The sequence below is a fragment of the Halichoeres trimaculatus genome, unplaced genomic scaffold (assembly GCF_033239565.1).
Source record: "Halichoeres trimaculatus isolate MK-OKI-2021-1 unplaced genomic scaffold, fHalTri1.1 fHalTri1_scaffold_6, whole genome shotgun sequence".
NCBI lineage: Eukaryota > Metazoa > Chordata > Actinopteri > Labriformes > Labridae > Halichoeres > Halichoeres trimaculatus.
The window spans coordinates 9,617,878-9,640,824 of record NW_027437184.1 but is presented as its reverse complement, the minus strand read 5'-3'; the positions used below and the strand labels follow the sequence as shown (position 1 = coordinate 9,640,824).

The 22,947-nt window shown below is 41.9% G+C and overlaps 2 protein-coding genes across 3 annotated transcripts; one reads left to right on the top strand and one right to left on the bottom strand.

Annotated features, from left to right (window-relative positions):
* The first annotated feature begins 3,106 nt into the window (after positions 1-3,106).
* On the top strand, positions 3,107-6,651 carry mat2b (methionine adenosyltransferase 2 non-catalytic beta subunit methionine). Of its 2 annotated transcripts, none has more exons than XM_074672683.1 (7): positions 3,107-3,269; positions 4,425-4,619; positions 4,827-4,941; positions 5,064-5,216; positions 5,400-5,590; positions 5,686-5,799; positions 5,965-6,651. In XM_074672683.1, exons 1-7 carry the CDS (start codon positions 3,240-3,242, stop codon positions 6,139-6,141), a joined length of 975 nt encoding a protein of 324 aa, XP_074528784.1. In that variant the 5' UTR covers positions 3,107-3,239; the 3' UTR covers positions 6,142-6,651. The 2 variants fall into 2 exon arrangements, with proteins under 2 accessions (XP_074528784.1, XP_074528783.1); XM_074672682.1 differs by lacking the exon at positions 3,107-3,269 and adding an exon at positions 3,680-3,886.
* Positions 6,652-7,798: 1,147 nt separating this feature from the next.
* On the bottom strand, positions 7,799-22,539 carry LOC141791956 (Na(+)/citrate cotransporter-like). Its single transcript, XM_074672681.1, has 13 exons — positions 22,319-22,539; positions 17,861-17,989; positions 17,647-17,783; positions 15,646-15,875; positions 15,388-15,552; positions 15,065-15,251; positions 14,628-14,750; positions 14,293-14,505; positions 9,762-9,865; positions 9,560-9,681; positions 9,215-9,376; positions 8,734-8,871; positions 7,799-8,666 (listed from the first exon to the last, which is right to left on the bottom strand). Exons 1-13 carry the CDS (start codon positions 22,430-22,432, stop codon positions 8,538-8,540), a joined length of 1,953 nt encoding a protein of 650 aa, XP_074528782.1. The 5' UTR covers positions 22,433-22,539; the 3' UTR covers positions 7,799-8,537.
* Positions 22,540-22,947: the final 408 nt, after the last annotated feature.

Genomic DNA, 22,947 nt, shown 5'->3' with positions numbered 1-22,947 from the left:
CCATTGGCTCGCTGCCATGTCTCTGGTGTGTGTTTGGATGACTGATTTGTTCCCTTTTATTCCTGCTCTGGGATTGGCTGAGAGAAGCTGCAACTTTAGCGACATGTCCCCTGCAGGACGTACTGTAAACTGAAGCCTGACCATGACCTTTGACCCCTACTGCCTGCTGGTAGGTGGGCGGTGGACTCTCCTTCTGACCTTTCACCTTGAAGCCTGTTGGTTTGCTGTTGTCAGGTTTGGTGAAGTCAAGGCTGAGAGTGTCTTTAACAAGTTTCCTTATATCTCTCACCACATGGATTGGAGCTTTGGACACACCTCCACCTGTCTTACGTCCCATGCCGTCCCTCCCCCCTCGCTGCTCCACAGAGGGGGGGGCTGAGGGTTTCCTCTGCTGGGTGGCAGACTGGCAGCTGTTTCTCTCCACCTGCATCTTCTTGGACAGGATGTTTTGGATGATGCAGGTCGCCATCTTGGTTTTAGTTTCATCCAAAGAAAAGGACTTCTGCAGCCGCTGCCTTGGGGGTCCTTCCACACCAAAGCCTGCAAACATCCAGGTAAGCGAGATGAGCCTGTTTAGACTAAAGACTGGAAGTGGTCATACATAAACAGGATTTTTGTGAACGTACATAGTTAACGAGTTAACGACCTGCCTGTTAAAACATGACTGGAGGCCATTAAAGCCCTTTGAAAAGATAGCCTGTCTAAAGGTAAAGGTGTTTTTTTCTGACAACTGTGACTCTCTGAACATTTCACCTTGAGTGGCTCCTGCAACACGGCCTTTGTAAACCCTGTAGCTGTCCACACCACTGCTGGTTGTTTGGAGCGAGGCAGGTAAACTGTGCTGTCGTCTCAACAGATCCGGGCCGTGACGCACCTTATTGTTGGCCCCACCCCCTTCAACTAGACTCTCTTCAAGTTTCACCTGATCAGGAAAACAGGTAAAGAGAAAAAGTTGAACAGACAGGTAACAAACCAACAGGAAAACAAACTTGTATGTTGGGTTTGTACCTGTGGTTTCTCATTGTTTTTGTCCACGTTTTTCCTTTTCAGTTGAATCTGTCGTTTTGGGACCCTCTTTGGCCCCTCCCCCACCTCAAAGGTAACAGGTAAGAACAGAGACAATTTCTGATGAACAAACCATAAATATATGATTTTACCTTTAGTAAACCACATTGGCCTACTATAGTCCTTGAAATTACTGGTACCTGCTCGTTAGACGGTTATTTTGATCAATCTCTGTGTTAACCTGTTCTTGGTTATTTAAGTAATAGATCAGTTAGTTGGTTTAAGAGTAAGTTAGACTTTGGTAAGTTATTCTAGTTGTGTGTCTGTGGTTCCCTGGTTAGTTACTGTAGTGGTTAGTCTTTAGTTAGTTGTCCAAGCTGATGGACTTTGGTTTGTTGGTTGCTTGTTGTAGTAAGTATTTGGTTTGTTATCCTAGTTGTATGATCCATGGTTGGTTAGTTGCTGTAGTGGTTAGTCTTTGGTTGGGTTATGTAGTTGGTAGTTTTTGGTTTGGGTTGGCTGGTTAATGAAGTGGTTGGTCATTTGGATGGTTGGTTAGTCACCACAGGTTTACATGTTTGTAAAAGTTACAGGTGTTTCCATGGTGATGTCGATGCATTCGAAGCCGCTCTCAGGGTCGGACTGATCGTCATCGTCTGATTGGAGGATGACAGAGGGAGAGAAATGGAGTGAGAGATCCTCCTCCGACCAGTCGCTGATAGTCCCCTCCTCTTCCTCTTCCTCTTCCTCCTGGTTTTCTGAGAGACAGGTTGGTGGGGCATCCAGGTAAGGGGCCTCAGACTCACAGGTGAAAGTCCTTTGAGCTATGTCAGAATTTTTTTGAGGTATGAGGTCGACTTCTGGGCAGCGATGAGCACTGAGGAAGATAAGCCTCTTTCCTGTTCCTTGCTCCATGTTTGGACTGTTATACAAAAAGACAGTTTAAATGAAAATAAATTAATAAAAAAAAATACAAATGAGTCTTTTCTCTGCTGTTTGTACAATTTAAAGACTTAAGAAAATTAAGTTCTGACTCTGATAACTTTGACTTAATAACTACCTTTTTACATTTTTCATGAAGTTCAAAGGCGCTTTGAGGACTATCCAGAATCAGTACTGTTGTTCAGAATAAAGACTCAATGTTCTCTCTAGAAAATCTGATCCAACCACAGACAATGAGAAACAGTAATTAAATAACAAATTTGGTTGATAATCTCATTTTAAATCATGGAAAATGAACAGACAAATATATAAAAGTTAGAAAGTCCTCACAAGGTCTTTGAACTCCCTGGTTTCTCTGTAGAGTATAATTAATCAATCATTATTTTTAAAGCTAAGTCGCAAAGTCTGCTCGATTAAGATTTGTTCTCACCTCAAACCCTGCCTTGGTTCAGCATTCAAACAAGGATCAGAACTGAAATCAGGTCCACTGCTTAGACATGGTGATACAGACCCTGGTCCAGGGTTGAGCTAATCCTGAATTGAGTCCTGGTCCGTAGCAGATGAGGTTTTTGATCCTGTTTCAGTCTGTAAGCCTCTCAGTTACAGTTGACAAACTTCAGAGGAAAGTTTAATGGATGGAAAGAAACTCTGCTCTAAGAACAGACTCAACAAACCCAGGTCCCAACGTGGTCCACAGGCAGGGGGATCAGGACCAACTGTCAAACACGAGAGAGAAACACATAGAGATAAGGCTGGGGAGGGGGGGCAGAGAGTGAGAGAGAGTGTTGGTGACAGACTGCAGGCTCAGCTTGACAGTGAAAGGTAGAGAGACATAGACAGAAACAGGGAAAGAGAGAGGGAGAGGGAGTCAGTATCAGGCTCCAGGTTTCTATTTTTGAAAGTGACAGACAGACGAGGCTGCAACTGAAACCCCATGTGAATTTAAACAGCAACAACTAACAAGACAACATAAATATCATTATAATGATTATTATTATTTTTATCATCATTATTATTGTTGTTGCTGTTGTTAAAGAATTCCATTTTTTCTATTGTTATTATTATTATCTGCAAAAATATCATATTCCACACTCCCGTCCAGTTGGTGGCGGTACGCACTTGTGTGCTGGTTTGCCAACCACCATTAAACAACCAAGAAGAAGAAGAAGAAGAAGAAGAAGAAGAAGAAGAAGAAGAAGAAGAAGAAGAAGAAGGAAAGGGAAAAGAAAAAAAGAAAGAGGAAAAGAAAAAAAAAACAGAACAGAAGTGGAGGATTTCACTGCTCCGTCCTGATGCCTGGATTTCAGTTTACAGGTCCAGAGGTAAGTTGAAAGTCTGCCTGTGTCAGTTTTTCTGAAAGTGCCTTACTGTCCGTCTCTGTTTTCCCCTGTCTTTTTCTTTCGGCTTATTTCTCTCTCTCTTTCTCCGTCTGCCTTTGTGACTTTATGCCTCTCTGTTTGCCTGTCTCTATCTGTCTTGTTTTGGTTCATCGCTGGTTCTGTTACACTAGTGTTAGGATGTAGGATGTCCCAGTGCAGATTCGGTCTCCTGTCCGTTTTTGTGAGGTGAAATAAACGCCAAATGTTTGATTTTGTTCATCGGGTCTTCGTGACTTAACGGGGCCAGCTTAAAGAAAGTGGAGCGGTTTCGGTTCCGTTTGATCCATGAATCCATAATAGTATAGGTTTAATCTGTTAGTCTGAATGCTAACTCCTCAGCATCATCACGACAGATGCTTTTCGGCAAGCCGCTGATGACGTCAGAGCGAAGGCGGAAGACAGAAGAAGGTGCGCAGCAGAGAAATAGGAGAGTCTGACCGATTATCGATTAATCACCGATACTGATTGCTTACGGATACTACACAGCTCAAGGGGACATGAGCTGCGCAGGCGCAGAGCTAAGGATCAATTTTAGCCCCGGCCGAGTGCAGCTAATTCAGGTAAACACACACCTACAGCTAACAGAGGTAGCAGTGCTAACAGAGCAGGATGTGATTTTACAGTGAAAACCAGGGAGTCAAGTCAGAGCTGAATCAAGTCTGTTTACATGCACCTGGCTCACCCACATCACCATGGTAACTGACTCTAGACGCATCAGTAGAGGCTTTTGCCACACCATTGAACATCATTAACCATCATTGTGAGCCCACCTAACCTCAGACACCTGTTCCTGGTTTCAGCTTCACTAACTGTTGAATAGGATCACACCCTTGAAAGTCACAGAGCACACTCACATGAAAGGAGCCGGTGATCTGGGTTGCCAGCAGGGGGCCTCATCGGGCTATAGCAAACAAAATGCTGACACCCACATTTGGGTAATACCTTAAAACTCATTTACCGTGGTGATCAGGCCAAGTGAGGCAGCTACCCCTGTCCCTGTTCACTCAGGTTGCACCCATGTTTTACTCATGGAGTGCTGACACAGGAAGTACTGATGTGTTTCTCACCCCCGCCTGATGTCCAATTTGTGTCTTTCAGGAGGAGGTCTTGGTTCCCACTCAAAGGGTCCTGGTGACCGGGGCTACAGGACTCCTTGGAAGGGCTGTCTGTAAAGAGTTCCAAAATGGCGGCTGGTCAGTCATCGGGACTGGGTTAAGAAGAGCCAGGCCCCGCCTCCTGCGCTGTGACCTCACAGATGAGGATGCAGTCAGAGGACTACTGCAAGAGTACACGGTACTACACAAAACCGAGACATAGCAACACTTAATGTTCACATTAACTACACATTGACACAAGAAAGTACAAATGAAGTTCATGTTAAGTACACACTGCAGGCATGATGGTCAGTACCAGGGTCTGGATCTGGGTCAGGATGTTGAAGTTCTTAGTGTAGTTGCTGTCAGAGTACTAACAGTGCTTTTAATTTTCTTTCATTTTCAGCCTGATGTGATTGTTCACTGTGCTGCAGAGAGACGTCCTGATGTAGTAGAGAGACACACTGAAGCAGCCGTGAACCTCAACGTGCACGCCTCAGGCACACTTGCCAAAGAGGCCGGTGAGTTATCGCCTGATATTATCATGTTCATATGATTGTTTTAATCTGATTTAAAGTCTTTTATGATGATGATGATGACAATCATGGCGATGATGATGACGAAGATGTCTCCTGTCCTGCAGCTGCATGTGGGGCGTTCTTTATCTACATCAGCAGCGATTATGTGTTTGACGGCAGGAACCCTCCATACGGCGAGGACGACAGTCCAAACCCTCTTAATGTTTACGGACGCAGCAAACTGGAGGGGGAGAGAGAGACACTCAGACATTGTCCAGGTACCTGTCTGTCTCTGACCTGACTCCGACCTGTCTGTCTGTCTTTCACCCCTGTTTTTTACTTGTCTGTTTCCTACCTGTTTGTCCCTCACCTGTTTGTCCCTCACCTGTCTGTCCCTCACCTGTCTGTCTTTCACCTGTCTTTTTCTGACCTGTCTCCTACCTGTCTGTCACCTGTGGCAGGTGCGGTGGTGCTTCGCGTACCTGTGCTCTTTGGGGAGGTGGAGTCTGTGATGGAGAGTGCAGTCACATCTCTGTGGACAAAGGTTGAGACAACTGAGAGTTGTACTCTAGATCACTGCCAGCAGCGGTTCCCAACCGACACACGAGACGTTGCTGCTGTCTGCAGGAAACTGTCCGAGAGAGCTAGACAGGTACGGTCTGTCTAACTGCCTGTCTGTCTGTCAGAGGACAACAATCTGAGAGAAAGACAGGTATCATTCATCCGTCTATTCGTCTGTTTCTCCAGGACTCTTCTATCAGAGGAGTGTTCCACTTCTCAGGGAAGGAGCAGATGACCAAATATGAGATGGCTGTCTCCATGGCTCAGGCCTTCAACCTCCCATCTCACCACCTCATACCTGTAAGCCCACCTGCAGACACACTAAGCCACCCTGACAAGAGGTTACCAGTGTTTGAGTCAGCCTGATGATATGTAACTTATTGATTGATGTGTTAATGTGTTCATGTTATTATAACCAGTTTCAGTTTACATGGAGCCAGTTTTGATAGACCTTTCTCTCTGCAGCTCACCGAGCAGCCAGCAGCAGCTGCAGCTCTTCGTCCAATGAACAGTCAGCTAAACTGCTCCCGCCTGGAGCTGCTCGACCTCAGTGTCACACCACGACCTTTCGCCTCTGCCATCACTGATGCCCTGTGGCCATTTACACCCGACAAACGCTGGAGGCAAACCGTCTTCCACTGACAGACAGACAGTGACAGACAAAAGAATAACAGACCGGAGGATAACAGTAAGAATGACGGAGAGACAGGAGGAAACAGGCAGACAGGAGGATGACAGTTAGACAAATAGACAATCATTTATAATTTCCTCCCCCTTCATTCATGACTTTAAGACAACATGGGGCCAATCAGACTCATTGTCTGGGTTTAGCAGGTATGTCTCAGGTATCAGCTCTATGATGTAACACACTACTGACTAACACCTTTGTGGGCGGGGCCTGAGGTGAGACGTGCACTGGTAGGGAAAATTATATGGGTAATGGTATTGACAACTGTGTTACTGATGTTTATTTGTGGTCATTGTTAGTTAAAGTTGTGTCCGTAGGCTTTAATCAGATTAATGTCATCTAGTAATCCGACAGTAGTTAATCCACAGTTACATGAACACTAGAGATGGTAAAGCCTCTGTTCAAGCGTTTTGTTTGGTGATAAATGTCTTCAGATCCAATAAAATTATCAATGTGTGCTGAGATTTTTTCTCCCTCATCTCTGTCCCACAAGGATCAACATTCAGAGGAAGAAGACATGTTTAGACCATTTACAGATTTATAAACTCATGTAAAGCATAAAAAGCCACTATAAAAATCTCCAAACCATTTAAAGAAACACTCATTTAAGAATAAAAAAAACTTTGTAAAGATATATAAACTAATATGCAACATATAAAAACTCAACTCTTCAGATGGAAATCGCTGAAATCTGCTGGACTTTAACCATTAAAGACTCACAAAGTTGATAGGTTTCTGTGTAGAGCACCAGAGTCAGAAGAAGGCAGCTAGCTACGTTAGAGGTAGCTTCAATAAAAGCCTCAGGTAATATGAATTTTTCATTAACATTGCTGCACACCTGCGAGAGCAACCCTCCCTCCTACCCATTCCTTTGTGGCACCCGCTGTTCACAACATTACCACTAGAGGGTCCCATTTGACCACTTATTGAGATTGAGGATTTTTTTGTCTGATTGCTCTGTGCGGTCTGTTTTGCAGTTTGCTAGGCTGGTTTACAGCATAAGTGAATCTAAAAAAAATCCCTGTATGAATATATAGATATAAATAAACATATAATAAGTGTAAACTTAAATCATAGCCAATATGCAAGTAGGGAAAAATTCAGCAGTTTAAATCGACTTTACTGGATTTTGTAGTAATAAACAGAAGACTGCAAGATTGGTTTCACCTCTTTTATGACTAGCCGTGACTCCTTTGGGATTGTCCACATAAGTGTTTAAGTTGTGATGCTAACTCATTCCAGTAGGTGGCGATACTTCACCCTCGTTACGGGGGTGATACACCGGATCAGTGTCCGCTCTGTCTCCGCTCCTGCAGTACGACAGTTTGGTAAACGGCCACAGCCAGCAGCCCATAAAACATCACAACCAGTTTGCACTGTGGCAGAAAACCAGCCACCAACTACAAAGCCAGAGAGTGCCATGTGTCTTTCTGCACAAAAATTTGTTACAACAAGCACAGAGAGATAGATTCTTATAATATTTTTCTTTAATAACCACATTCACTGTTCAATATCACAGTTTTTTTTTTAAAGATTAAATTTTATTAACAACAAACAAAAACTGTTAGCAACAAATTGGTACAAAAGTCCGGAGGTTACATATGTACAGTGCACATCCACAGAAAACAGGCTTTAAATAGAAGATAACACAAACACACACGTTATCTACTTTAGGTAATTATTCACATGGAAGGGTTTTTCTATCTCCTTTTTGTATTTATATTTATTCCTCATTATTTTATCTAAAACTTTCACAAACTCACATATTTTGAGTGAGGATCCTTAAGACCAATTATCTTGTTCAGTCCTTTGAAATCTGGATTCGTAGGGTAAATTTTTATCAATATCGAGCTTTCTGGATATTTCGATGAAAAATGGGAAAGTACAACTAAGGTTTGAGTTTTTGCAGTGTAATCTGGGATTTTCCAAAATTACCAAACAAATATTCCAATAAAGAAAATTTCACACTTTACATTACATTTATAAATCAGCCAATGCATTCAAAAACCAAAGGTAGTTTGTTGTCAACACTATAAAAACAATGAGGGAAGTAACATCAATACAGAGAAATGAGCTTACACATGACTATCTCTACAGGTCCAGAGGTCTAAACTAATTTAAACTAAAAAAAAATGCATAGTGCTACTAACGGGGCTTGAAATGGTTTGTTCAAATGTCTTTGGTGGAGTTTTACATCCAGAATGTAAAATTAACCCTTAACGATACCAACTCCTGGTCCAGACGGGCAGGCATTGTTTGGCAGCTCAGGAGTGGCGTTCAAAAGCTGCAGAGCCAAAATAAAAACTATAAAAAGAGAGTCCCCTGCTGGAATAAGAGCCACTGGTTCCTCTCAAACCGGCGCCGTTGCGTTGGCCCATGAAGGGAATGAGTCCAGGTCGAACAGAACCCGACCCCAGCTGTTAATGGCGAGACTGATGCAGCCAATCCCGATGATGTTCATGACCACGCCAGCTCGAGCCTGCAGAAGGAAGTGGTTATTAAGACTTTTGAGAACAGCGTGAATTCATTTCCCTGCTGTCACTCACCATGTCGGAGACTTTAAGTAAACCATAGGAGAAGACAATGGCGTTGGGGGGCGTGGCCACTGGCAGCATGAAGGCGAAGGAAGCGCTGAGCGTGCAGGGGATCATCACATACAGAGGGTTCAGACTTATGGACTGGGACTGAGACAGGGAACAGAGAACAATTCAGGTAAATGTTACCAAATAAAACACTAAGACTGTTCTTGTTCACTGATTAAACTCAAAAACTGCAGTTCCCTGACTGTCCACTAGAGTCTGTTTCCAGCAGTGAGTCAGTCCAACTTTACAACAGGAATAAACAAACTGTACAGCTGGACTTGTTTAAGCTTCTGTCTGATGAGCCCAACATCTGCTACTGTCTCTTTAAGAAACATTCCGGAATGTTTTTTCAAAGACCAAAGAACAGAGAAGGATGTTTCTGATTGGTTCATTTGGACTCAGAAGCTTTGCCCACTTTTGTGTTTGTGTTTGTGAAGTTGTTTACCATGGAGGCCAGGATGGGCAGGAAGAGCGTAGCAGTGGCAACATTGCTCGCACACTCAGTAAAGGTGGCGATGAGGAGGCAGAGGATGACTGCGATTGCCCAGGGAGGGATGGAGTGAAGCGGTGTCATCTGAGTGCCGAGCCAACGAGACAGACCAGACTCCTGACAACACACAGAAATAAACACAACACTACAAGTTAGAGGAAATAAATCCAGCTTGTTCAGTGTTGTGAAAAGATGTAATCTTTGTTGCATTTCCAGGATTTACAAAAAAAAAAAAAGAAAAAAAAATGTGACATTGCTTTAAAATCATTCTTAATTTCCTTTTAAAAACAAAACACGCACCTCACTGCCTTTAGCGAGGGCAAAGCCTCCTCCCAGCAGCAGCACAATGTTCCATGGCATCTTCTTCTGGGTCACCTGCCAGGTGAGCAGAGGAGGGGAGGGGCCTCTGGAAACCTGAGACTCTGATTGGATAGGAACAGATTTTGAATCATGATGTTGTGTGTGTCAGTGTGTTACCTGTCTGTGCCTGTGTGTGTGTTACCTGTGTTGGAGCTCCTCCAGCAGCAGAGGAAGCGAGGAGGCTCTGAGGGGAGAACAAACAGCAGAACAGCGACAAACAGAGCGACAGTGGCATCGGTGACATACCTGCAGAGACACAGAGAGACATACACACAGACTTCACGTTGGGTTTTCAGACACTCATCACTTCTTTGATATCTGTGTATTCAGAAATTTCAGCTCAGATGAGACACACTCTCAGAGACTGATAGACCAGATAAACTCTTCAAGTGTTGCCTACTCCTCATCCCTTTGTGTCTTAATGATCTTAGTCTCATGTCCCTTCACACCCTGGTGGTGCAACAGAGCCTGCTCAGTTCAGTTCATGAATGAAAGTTTTACCACAGAGTTTGTATTGACATGAACCCAACAACCAAAAGAGCTGGGGAAGTTCCAAATGCTCCTTCAGTTCACTCTGAAACTGTCAGCGCAGATTCATTAACCGCCCCTGTGTAATCAGAGAGCATGTTGAAATCATACACTTACACAAACTACAGGTCAAAGGTCACAGACGGAAAGCCCTGCTTTTAAACCAGGCCAGCAGATTATCTTTGTTCCAAAGATTTCCTCTATGGAAAAGACCTAAATACAAACTCCTGTCAGAACAGAGCCTCCAGAAAGAGGAGAAACAGGTCCATCGTGAGCAACTTTAGAAAGACCCTTAAAAACTCACTATCTAGGCTACATTTTAGCTTCATACAAAAGTTTTGGAGAATCTTGCAGAAGTACCTCAAGATCATGTAAAATCTTCATAGGGTCTCACAGTAGTAGCTTGGGTTGTTGCATGTGTTTATTTAGATTTTTCAAAAGCTTTTTTGGTTTTTACTAAATTCTCACAGAGTCATGCAAAAACACTTTGGAACATATTATACATTTCACTTTACCCCTAAAAAAATGCCTCAAGATCTCTTTGAAGTTTATAAAAACTTTGCCAAACATTCTTCAGATCTTGCATTAGCTTTTTAACATCTCCAAAGTTTTCAGAATCTTGTGTAATTTATTCATACTTATAAAAAATATATACTAATGCAAGATTCAGAATTTACTTGAGTTTCCATGATCTCATAAAAAAAAATCCATGGTTCCTGCAAAAACATCTCCTGGTTTTTTCTTGGAATTTGGGGAAAGCTTCTCAGGATTATGAAAAAGTTTTATGCACAATGGTTTTCAAGTCTGTTAGTTTCTCAGAGCATTGTGATTCCTGCAAAATTTTTACTGAATCTCCAAAAACACCTTAGAATATTGCATAAGCTTTCGGGATTTTTCAAAAGTTTGTCATCAGAATTCTGTAAAAAAGATTTTTCAAGATCTCACACATTTTTTTCCCAGAATTTTACAAAAACAAAACTTCCGCAACTTTCACAAGTTTTGTGAGATTTTGCAAAAGTTCTGTAGGATGATACAGTTGTTTTACAGTAATGTGTGTGAGTTTCTCAGAATCTTTCACAGATTATTTTAAAACAGTCCTGGATCTGGCATATATCAGGACTTGTAATCATCTTTTCAGGATCTTGCAAGTTCCTCCCAACACCTCTGAAGCTTTCTGTAAACTTGCAAAAGTTTCCTGAGATATGCAAACAGTCTTGCAAACATGTTTACAGATTTTGCAGACATTTTGCAAAACTTTGTGAAAAAGTTTTAAAGGATCTTGCACACATTCCTAAGGATCTAAGGATCTTGATAAAGCTTTTTTTTTAGTACTATCAAAACCTTATAAGATCTTTTAGAGGTTTTAAGGATTTTGCAAAAACTTTTCAGGATGTTGAATAAGTTTCTAATGATCTTGCATAGTCTTCAAAGAATTGCACACACATGTTTTTTTTTCAGGATTTACGAGGTTTCTCTGAAGTTTTGTCAACATTTCACAGGATCTTTGATGACTTAATCAGGATCAGAAGTTTCTTGAGATCTTCGAAAAGCTTTCAGGGTTTTGCAAAAAATTTGGCCACTTCTCAACATTTCACACAAAGTTTTCAGGATTTACTACGTTTCTTGGATTTTTTTCTGAGATCTTGGATAAATGTCTCAGGATCTAGCAAAAATAAAATAAAATAAAATAAAATAAAATCTCGGCTCCTGAAAAAGTTGCTGAAGATGTTGTAAAAGATTTTACAGACTATGCAAAAACAGCTCTAGGATCTTTCAAAAAGTTTGAGAACAGTTTGGGGAGAATTGAGTGAAACAGAACTCAATTCAAGACATGATGAAAGAAGCTGTGTGCAGGCTTTAATGACTCCGGTTGACAGGTTTTAAACCTCTGAGCTGAAGCTTAGAGTTGATGAGGAGGGTTTACCAAAATAAAAGATCTGTAGCAGATTGTTTTCTCTATTCTGAGAAATGCCGTCATGTGTTCTTCTTTTCATTTTCTGGTTGCTGCTGTTCTTGGCCCACATTCAGTGGAAACATGACAGCCAACGAGACAAACAGCAGTCAGGACAAACAGATCAATGACGTCCTCCAAAGGTCATGTGACCCAGCAGGCAGTTTATGAATGAGTGTGTGTGCATAAGGAAACAGGCAAAAGGTGAGGGGGAGACGCCAGGTATGAAGAGATCAAATTCGAAAAGTAACCGCCTGAAACTCGCTCAACAGTTACATAAATCTGAAAAAGATTCTCGGTATTGTGCAAAAGTTTTTCTGGATTTCGCAAATAAATACTTTTGCAGACCATCTTTTATAACCGTCTTGAGACCAGCCAAAGTTTTTCTCTGCACAGGTTTCTGAGGATCTTGAACAAAGAAAACTCAGCAGAGATCACCAGTTGTATCTGCATATCACCTGCGCTGTATTTGATTCAGAGGCCTTTAAAATATAAACCCGGTTAAGTGTGCATGATCTGAATCCTGATATTTCCACATTATGTGGCTCTGCAGGCTCCGGTTAACAGAGTGAGACTAACAGACTCACTCTGATTTCTTCACTTTGACTTATAAAAAAAAATATTTTCACACTCAAAGGAAGACCAGGTGAGTTTTTAAAGCTGAATCCAGCTCTGACTGTTTGATTCCTGCACACACCTCCTTCCTCTGTTAGTGGTCTTGAACTGTGTCTCTTGCAGATGTTAAACCAGAGCCACCGTCAGCTGGGCGCAGCCTGCAGGTGATCTCAGTTCATGCTGACACAGGACTCAGCTCCTCTCCCCGGGTGGACCCTGTGCCATGTGCAGAGTTTGTTCCTCTGTTTGCTCTTCACCTCGGATTCCTGTGTGTTCAGGGATGTTGCCCTGCGGCCAGCTGTTTGAGTTCATTCATTCCTCCAGAGTCACTGTTTTTCCACTTTACATTAATGCAGGAGCACCACTAAGCCAAATGTATTCAGAGGAGTGTTTCTGTTAAAAATGAACCTACTATCACGACAATCTTTCAATCTGCAGCTTCACAGACACAGACCTGCAGCTGACAGGCAGCTGCTAGCTCTCAAGAGGTGCTTGTTTGCCTCAGACGCTTCAGAGAAATCTGTTTATGTCAAACAGACACTTTGGCAGGGAGAGTTTAAACCGACACAGAAGTGTTAAAAAAAATGCAGTTCCTCAAGTGTCCACTTGGGGTTGGCTGCAGAGGAACCAGAAACCACAAACACAACATACAACATATTTAAAACACGTGAAACTCTGGTGGCAGCTGACCCATCAAGTCTAAAAAATGTCATTACATTAAAATGTCCCCAGACTGAACCAAACCTGTTTGCAAAGTCCTGAAAAGTTTTTTTGAGATCTTGAGGAACTGCAATCCAGGGCAGTTTTTGAAAGATCCCGAAAAGCTTTTCCAAGATCCTTGAAAACCAAAGCAAAATCTGAATAAACAATTTCGAAATCTTGAAAAATGTGTAAGATCTTTGGAAATGTTTGGACCTTTTTTAGGAACTTTCACAATCCTGAAAAGACTTCAGTGAGATCCTGAAAAGTCAATGCCAGATCCTGAAAAACATTTGCAAGACCCCGGGAAGCCTCTGTGTGACCATAAGAAGATTTTTCATAGTAATGCTTCTGCAAGATTCTGCTAATCTTAGCCAAGCTCCTACAGAGATGTTTTTAAATAACTGAAAAAATTATGCCATACTGAACAAACTTCTGTGAGATCCTGGGACATTTTTGTAAAACATAAGAACCTAAGAGGTTTTGGAAAGTCCTGAAAAGCTTTTGTAAGATCCTGAAAAACTCTTGAGGGATTCTAAAAACTTGACTTTTGCAGTGTCCTGAATGACTTGTGCAAGATCCTGTCAGACTTTTGCAAATTCACACTAAATTATTTGTGAGATTCAGTGAAACTTGAGCACAATCCTGAAACACATGCTGAATTCACAGTGGGTTGGGTTCAGTGTAACTCGTCATTATTGAAGATATGGGTTTCACATAACGAGGGGGTGTGGCTAACTGGACTGACCGGCAAAAACACTTGGTTAATTCCTCCTCTTTTCTCTTGCTAGATTAATTGAAAGTGTTATTGAACCAACATTTCCAACATAGTGACCACAAACAATTGGCTTAAGAAGTGTGTTTTGACATAGGTACTTACTCTGCGTTGGAGTTGAAGATGTGGGTGGCCCAGCCGTCCATGAAGCGAGGGTCTCGTGTGAACCACAGCACCACCATAAGGAGGAAGACGGCCAGCACATTCATTTCCCCATAACTCATCTTTCCCAGACGCTGATGTTCATCTCTGATCACCTCATAAGCCGCTCTCTCCTTCTCCGACTGCACTGCGCCGCAACCCCACGTCCTCCGCAGACTGCGACAGGTAAAAAGACTCAATCAGGTGAGGGTGTGTGTTTCGCTGTCTGAAGTGTTTTAGAGGAAAATCCTGGGGGATCTGAGAGAGGTCTAGTTTTGTGCTTCAGTGAAAGGACTCACTTGCAGCCTATGTAGAGGAACTGCAGCCAGAACCAGGCCAGAGTCAGGGTCAGCATCATGGTGGGGAAGGCGAAAGCAAACCAGGATGCAAAGTTGATCACGTCCCCATTCTGAGGGAAGAGTCTGTGAAGGAGAGAAAGTTTCAGTGCACTCTCCTTAACACCTCGTTTCAGCTACTGTCTCTTTAAGGAACTTTGGAATTGAGAGATCAGGATGTTTCTGTTTGGTTAGTTTATGATGCTTCTTTGAGACAATCTTAGATCCAACACATGGCAACCTCATATTTTGAAACTTTGCCGATATTTAGTATCAAAATCCACTCTTTGAATTTCCTGTTTTCTTGTATGACAGTTGTAAATACAGGTATGTGATTGGTCAGTTTTGTTTTAATGAGTTTTAACATGTTGGGATCTTTGTGTCTGTGTGTTAGCACCTACTGGCTCATTTGTCCAGTCAGAACCAGGTTGGGCCCAGTTCCTGTCAGAGTGGCGATGCCTCCGATGCTGGCAGCGTAGCACACACACAGCAAAAGTCCTTTACTCATCCTCTTCCTCTCGTCTTCCTCATCGTCCAGCTCTTCAAGCTCCATCTGGCAGCAGACGGTCTCTACAGCCATGAGCACTTCTACAGAGAGTTTGATCATCAGTTAAAAACTCAGATCAATTACAGCTGGGGTTCCTCTTCTCCAGTGGTGGTTCCTTTTTGATTCTTAGCTGTGATAACACCTGTGCTACAAATATCCAGCTTCCCGCTGACTCACCTGGCCCACTGTCCATGCAGTCTGATGGCGGCTTGTCCTGTGGCGTTGGTTTGACATTCTCCTCCTTGGCCATCCGACCCTCTGAAGACTCTTTCTGACCAGGAAGCGTGTCGTCTTGTAGGATTCTGGTTTTCTCTGAGTTGCCTTGTACTAAGGTTGCCCCACCTGGGAGGAAATGTTACCAACACAGTGTCAGACAACAGATGCACTTACTAAATCTACGACAATCTACAAGACAGCCTTCAGTATCAGTCGTACCACCCTCCAGGATCTTGGGTCCGTTGGTTTGCAGACTGCTGCTCTTCTCCTGGTGTTCCTGATGCAGAATAACAATCTGTCTTTGACTCTGAGAGGAGGGTTCAGGGTCTACTTTTCCATTTAGCTGGTCCAGGACGGCCTGCACGATGGGAACCATCATGGCTGTGGTGGCTGTGTTGCTGATCCACATTGATAGGAAGGCTGTCACTCCCATAAATCCTAACATTAGTCTGGAAGAGAAAAAGCATTCAAGATGTGATGATGCTACAGCAGTGTTTAGAAAAGAAGTCTGGATGCTAGATCTGAGGATTTAAAAACCACTCAAGGTGCAAACAAATCAATACAACCAATAACTCAGGGTTAGTAGATGATTTGGAAATTTAAACGGCTTGATCAACAAGTTGAATCTTCTAGGACTGTCCTTTGGGGGTTCATGGACATTCCACGAAACAAGACTTGGGAAAGACCTGAGACTGGTGGTTTGTGAGGAACTTAAAGTCTGTATTTGACAAGAAAATAAAAAATTAAATGCAAAAACTAAAAAATATTATGGAGGATTTCAACTGCTCAACAGTTCAGTCTCCCCTTGTCTGGACTGTTTTTCATTTCATATTGCTCCAAATGTTTTCTCCTACAGAGCCAGCCACCTCATGGACCCCATCCAGGTCCATCTGGTTCAACAGCTCTCTCCATAATCTTTGTTTTCTGTGTTCAGAGTCAATCGTATAATCAGTCAGACAACAGGGTCAGTGATTTCTGACTGAAACAGAGCAAAGTTATGAAGGTCATAGATTTTTGTATGTCATAGTACATATGCATACTCCAAAGACCTTGTTCATAAGTGTCCTAGTTCTGACAGTCAACATTACACAATTCTGTAAAAACAAAAAAAGAAAGAACTGGTGCAATTTCAACAGTCCAAAAGTTCCAACCTACTGCTAAAAATCTGGGCTTTGAAACTGCAGGGGGTCATTTGCTCTTCCAGACTGAAGGTCTCTGGAAAGAGGATTTCCTACAGGATTTTAAAAATCTTAAAAGACTCTGAAATTGGGTTGTATCTCACACATAAGGAGAATCTTCACAGATCATCTTCTCTTAAATCTTAAGCACACTCTAACAACAAGATTTGAAAATACTGACCAGCACACACTACAGGATTTCACCAAGATTATTTGACTAGAGAGAGTGATGGACCACATTTGCTCAGTTGTTTGATCCAAGGTTTTTAGCACACTGGTGGGACAGGAGGAAAGAGAAGCGGCACTGTCTGCAGCGGTGCCTTTCATCCGTTACGCACACGCAGAGGGACAGAGGTGAAACTGTTGCTGTATCAGCCAATAATGGCATGATCTCACACCGATTAACTGATAAAACAACAGTCTGCTACTGTATGAAAATGGCATGGTTATGTGTTATTTTTAAAGGCATTATTGAACTGGCTCGAGTGGGCCAGTGGAGTGCGCAGTCAGCTGACCCGGAGCCTTTCAGTTGCACTTTGAGCCTGCGTTTGTTGTCTGTTGTCCGGTCTCTTGTAAGGGGGCTCTCTCTAATTGGCTGTTGTCATCCTCAGTGAGAATGAATGTTGTAATCATCCAGATAAATATCAAACATGCTTGAAAATTATCGGGGTGGCTCCGACGAGTCTGTGAGACGATCACGGGGCTAAAGATTCAACCGCTTACACTAGAAGATAATCTTCCCCAACTTGAGGGCCGATTTTAGTTCCCGACCAGATTTCTTCCCGGATTGTCGGGAGGACCAAATCTGGGTTAAATCGGGCGGAGAATCCTGTAGTGTGAGCCAGACTTAATGGATTCAAAAACTCATGGGGAAGGTACAGGATTTGGACACAGAGATCAAAGCCACAGATTGTTGTCATAGTAACAGAACAAGACCAAAGCAGTAGAATGACATCCAAGCAATTAAATGTTACCATAGGTATAGAACACAATTAAAGCAATGTCTTGAGATGACATCATTTCACCAGGTGAAGTGACTCACAGCGCAGGTCGAACCCCAACCAGCAGCAGGACTTTGAGTGCGATGCGTTTATGGAGGTTCCAGTGCTCCACAGCAACAGCCACCATCAGCCCCCCAACAAACAGCATGTTGGTGTCCTTCAGGTACTGCATGCACACCTGAGAAACGGAAAAACCCTTATCACAGGTTTTCCAACAGGGCGACAGTTATGAGCTACATATCCATCCAGACTTACATCTTTGGACTGCATGATGCCAAGGACGGGGAACAGGATGGTCGGCAGCAGTGCAGTCACTGCCAGCGGCAACACCTCAGTGCACCAGTACACCGCCATGAGGGCTATGACATACGCACAGGCTGCTTCCTGCAAAACACAGAAATTTACACATGAAATGGCAAGCCACAGTTTAAGGCAGGGGATAAGGGATCAAACATTTTTTTATTTTATTTTTTTATCCTGATACTATTCTTGCTTCATGGTCCTCTAATGTTATTTTCTTGATCTGCTAGGAGAAGGTGTTGGTCTGTCACGTTATGGAGCATCCTAGAGGTCTTAGTGCAGCTCAAAGGAAAGAGGATCGAGGAGAAAAGAGGGGGGGGGGGGGGGGCATGTGCATTCACGTGTGTATCATGTTTTGTTACATAATCTATGAAAGACCAGAAATGAATTTCTGTAGTAAGTGAATATGTGTTGATACAGACTCAAGCTGTGGAGCAGAAAACAGAAAATCCACGTGTTTGAGACCTGCTGCTGGTTTCAGACAAAGAGGATGGAAAATGTGACAGTACCCAACCCCGATCTTGTTTTCTCCACTGTTTGTTCTCATAACAACAGGAAGTGAAGACCCACCTGGTGGTTAACTTCAAAGTCCAAAGAGACTGTCAGAGGTTTTAGTGTCTCGACTACCAGGAGAAAGGAAATCTGAAAACAGAGACTTGAGGTACCTCAACACCAGATGTTCAAAGGCCCTCCAACACATCACACATAACATTGAAATGAACTCCTACGTCTACCTTAAATCCCACTGCAGCAACATGTGACTTGACATTATAACTGACACTGTGTAGTTGTGTGTGAAGGCATTATGGTGTATGCAGTGTTGAGAATCCAAACTAAAATAACAAGTAATGCCAGAGGAACAGGAAACGCTTCCTTTTATACTGGGTGGAGCAATGAGCCCATGTGGTCTAGATCACTCCAGCAACTCAAAAACGTAAACAAAACATGTTCGTCCCAAGACCATCATCAACAGGGGTCATCACACTCCCACCATAAAGTCGGTGCTCCAATGGAAGACACAAGCACATAACCAAAAATACCAAAATTACTAACATTTTTTTCAATTTTATAGTCTTATAGTCTTGCTAGGCAACGCCCTGTTGACTATGGCTGCCTTTTGCAGCAGCTCTCTCTTCTTTGTCTGTTTTCTTGTAAATTTTTCATCTTTTTTTCATAATCTTTGTATTTGGAGTAGATCACTACTTTGTATGGCTCATTTGTTGGTCATGGACACCAAACTTTTTGTGGCTTCAGTTATATTTTAACTGCTTTTCTCCTGTGTTTGTCTGGAGATCCTACATGTCACCATGGCTGCATTGTTTACATGTAAACTCAGCAGTTAGCAGCCTGTAGCATGTCATTGCTAACTGGTGTAAGGCTTGATGTCTTCTCACATGGTGAGGAGAAGGAGGTGAGGATGATGTGCTGGTTCTCAGGTGTGAGCTAAGAAGTGACAACGTCGACCTGTCCTTCCATCCACCGTTATTGGGAACCTAAGATCTATCTCCAATAAGATGGACGAGCTAGCTGTGCTAACCCAGCAACAGAGGGAATACTAGAGGGCAGAGTAGCATCATGCTATGTGTTATTCTATTCTATTCTTCTATACTATTCTTATAGTAAATCTTAATATAACCCAAATAGGAAGAATTAAGACATAAAAAGATACGACCTTCATCTCTGTGAGTTAATTTGGCAAGCTGAAAACCCCACCCCTTTTGAGTAACCTTGGTACCTGGGCAGCAGATTATGGGAAACAGCAGAGCAAACAACTATTCAACGTGGTGGGAGAAATGACAGATTCAGACCTTAAACAGCAAAACTCAAAACAAGGGGGCACGGGACAAAGTTTCTGCTACGATGTTATCTGTAACTTTGATGTGCCTAAGAGTGAGGTCATAGGACTGCAAAAACAGCAACCACCGAACAAACCTCTGATTTGGAGACCGAACATATTAAAGGTGATCTTTCCTTAGAACAGGCTTTAGATTCATGGTTTCTGAAACAAACACTCATGGTGCCTTAAGAGATATTATTATAGGCAAGGCAAGGCAAGGCAAGTTTATTTCTATAGCACATTTCAGCAAGGCAATTCAAAGTGCTCTACAGGCAGAACAAATTATAGAAAACAATTAAAATTCAATTAAAAATGAGATTAATTAAAAAGATACAATAAAACAAAACAACAACAAAAAACAAACAAACAAACAAAAGATTAAAATAGATTTTAAAACAGATTTGAAAAACAGATTTTAAGATTAAAAACAGATTTAAAGATACAATTTGCAGTGCAAAATTAAAGATAAGATATTAGGATTATATTAAAATGATTTGTTGAAATGCTCTAATAAAAGGCAGCTGTAAAAAGGTGGGTCTTCAACCTGGATTTAAATGAGCTAAGACTTCCAGCAGACCTGATACTTTCTGGCAGCTTGTTCCAGATATTTAGAGCATAGAAGCTAAATGCTGCCTCTCCATGTTTAGTTCTGACTCTGGGGACTGAAAGCAGACCTGATCCAGAAGACCTAAGTGGTCTTGGTGGTTCATACGGGATCAGAAGATCATTGATGTATTTTGGCCCTAGTCCATTCAGAGCTTTAAACCAACAGGAGTGTTTTAAACTCTATCCTCTTACAAACAAGAAGCCAGTGTAAAGACCTCAGAACTGGACTGATGTGATCTACTTTCTTGATCTATAGGTATTGTGACACAGTACCTTCTGAACAGTTACTTTTAAACATGATCTCAAGAGCAATCTTTACCTTCCGGAAGAAAACTTTGAAACATTAAACTTAGGACATTGGAGACATTCCCTAAATCACACTCTATACGATGACTTTAATAATCTTAAGGGTACCTTGAAACGGACAGTGAGTGGTTTGTTGTTGTTGTGAAAGCTCATTTAAAGACGTAATGACTCCTGTGTTAGTGACAGCTTTGTTTATTGAGACGGTTGGCTTCATAAACGACATCATTGCGTGAAGTTGAATTGTTCTTAAAATGATTCTTAGATCAAAACACAGCCTTCACCTCCAAACACTTCTAGAGAACACGTGTGAAGCTGTGTGTGGAGAGCAGAAGCAGGTGGGGCTTCAAAACAATCAAAGGACCTGTTACAGAGGTTTGATTTCACCTCGCAGAGCTCAAGGAACTGCTAGGACTGTTTTTCTTCACACACCTCCCTCTCTCTCTGTTTCTCTCTGTCACACACACACACACACACAGAAAATAGTTATCAAAGACTTTTCTGACAGTATCTTAAGTAGAAACTGTTTGTTTCTTTGATGCTTTAATTTAATCTCTCATCAGTCAAGAGTTAAATCTTTGCTAGATCATTGAAATATAACACTTTAATGCGTCAGTTCTGTGTTTCAGACTTCATGCTGTTACTGCTTTAATCTGAAAGGACTCATCGTCTGTAACAGAAGATCTTCCACAGCAGATGTGACCCAGTGTTTCTGTCAGATTAGATTAGACTAAAGTGGCTTTGATGTGATCAGGTGGGTTTATCTTTAAAGAGCTGCTCAGTAACTTAAAACAGTGAACTTTTAAACACTTAGGAATCTGTTTGTCAATCAGTGACTGGAAGCTGTGAACACAACCTGGATTAAAACTGCAGGACTGTTCATGAGGAAAACTGAAATCTGAGCAAATGCTGACGTCTTATTTATAATGCCTGAATTTTTTGTAAGACTAGAAAAAATCCTGGGTTAAGTTTTGTCTTTTTCTCTTTAACTCACTTCAGGTGTCATTTTTGTCTTTTAATATGTTGAAAGACATTTTTCTGGGCTTTTCAGATGAGTATGGCTCAGATTTACACCAATAAAAAAAATGATACTGAAAACAAGAAACTTGCTTATTTTTCAGCTTTTGCAGTGTAAACATGTCTTTTGCAAAAAGAGGCTCTTGTTTTATTTCTCATAAACTATTACTTAAGTTTCATTTGCAAGATTGATTTTCACAGATAGCTTCTAACTCTAGTCAGAGCACTTGTGGTTGATTTTTTTTTCAGGTTATTTTAGCTGCTAAACATTTTAAACTGGTGTCCTTTTTAAAGTATGATTAAAAGTTAAATTAAAAGAAGATTTTTTTGTGCTTTTATCCACTCACCTCAAAACAAATGTTTTATGATAACTTAAAAAACACCAAACATGTTAAAATATATCATATTTGAAACACTTTAGACTGCCTTAGGTTCTTTGAATCTGCATCTGAAGGGTACGTCAAGAATCAACAGTACCTAAAATCTGATCCTGAAAGGTTCCTGGTCCAGGACTTAAGCATGAAAAATAATAAAATACTCTTAAGAGCCTAAAACAGAGGTTACATTCTGAACAGCTGAAGCAACTTAAAGGTGTTAGCAGCACATCAACCAGTTAGTCAGCGTGGTTAGTTGAAACAGTTAAATCTCACCGAGGTGCTGAACGCCAGCGGCAGCAGGATGAATGGGCTGCAGATGAGGATGAAGAGGCCCTTCATCCTCCAGACCTGCCGTAACATTTTTACCCGTAAAGGAAGAACCGACATGGATGAAGATGAGGATAAAGATGAGGATGATGAAGTTTGAATGTTAGAGAACAACTGAACACTCTCCTCTCTCTGCTGCTCACACTCTGTCTGTAGCCCTCTCTCCTCTCTGTCTAACACGTTCTGATACCTTTCACAGTCCACTAAATAAATATTAACCTGATGTCAGTTACCACACACACACAAACACATGCACACACACGCGCACACACAAACGCACATGCTGTGCCCCCTTTCAGCAGAATAAACAGTCAGGAGGAAATCAGATCTCTTGTGTACGTCAGCCTTGTCTCTTTTTATCTCTTAACTAAACTGAAAACATCAGTTTGAGTTCACAGTTTGAAGTCAGACAGAAAAAAATCCACAGTCAGGTTATCATCAGGTGTGTCTCAGAGATAACACCAGAGCACCTGAGCACCTGAGCACCTGCAGCACTAAGTCACTTCACCTCTCTAAGTCAGGGCTTTAGATAAAGACTTAAATAAGTGAGAAACATTTTGTGTCACTTTTTAAAT

Excerpts from the sequence above, each read along its gene's own strand:
- mat2b (XM_074672682.1), top strand. The coding sequence starts at position 3,824 with ATGAGCTGCGCAGGCGCAGAGCTAAGGATCAATTTTAGCCCCGGCCGA. Across the intron at positions 5,591-5,685 it reads TGTCCGAGAGAGCTAGACAG|GACTCTTCTATCAGAGGAGT; the intron begins GTACGGTCTGTC and ends CTGTTTCTCCAG. Across the intron at positions 5,800-5,964 it reads CATCTCACCACCTCATACCT|CTCACCGAGCAGCCAGCAGC; the intron begins GTAAGCCCACCT and ends TTCTCTCTGCAG.
- LOC141791956 (XM_074672681.1), bottom strand. The coding sequence starts at position 22,432 with ATGTCGGTTCTTCCTTTACGGGTAAAAATGTTACGGCAGGTCTGGAGG. Across the intron at positions 17,784-17,860 it reads GCATCATGCAGTCCAAAGAT|GTGTGCATGCAGTACCTGAA; the intron begins GTAAGTCTGGAT and ends TCCGTTTCTCAG. Across the intron at positions 9,377-9,559 it reads CCCTCGCTAAAGGCAGTGAG|GAGTCTGGTCTGTCTCGTTG; the intron begins GTGCGTGTTTTG and ends GTGTGTTGTCAG.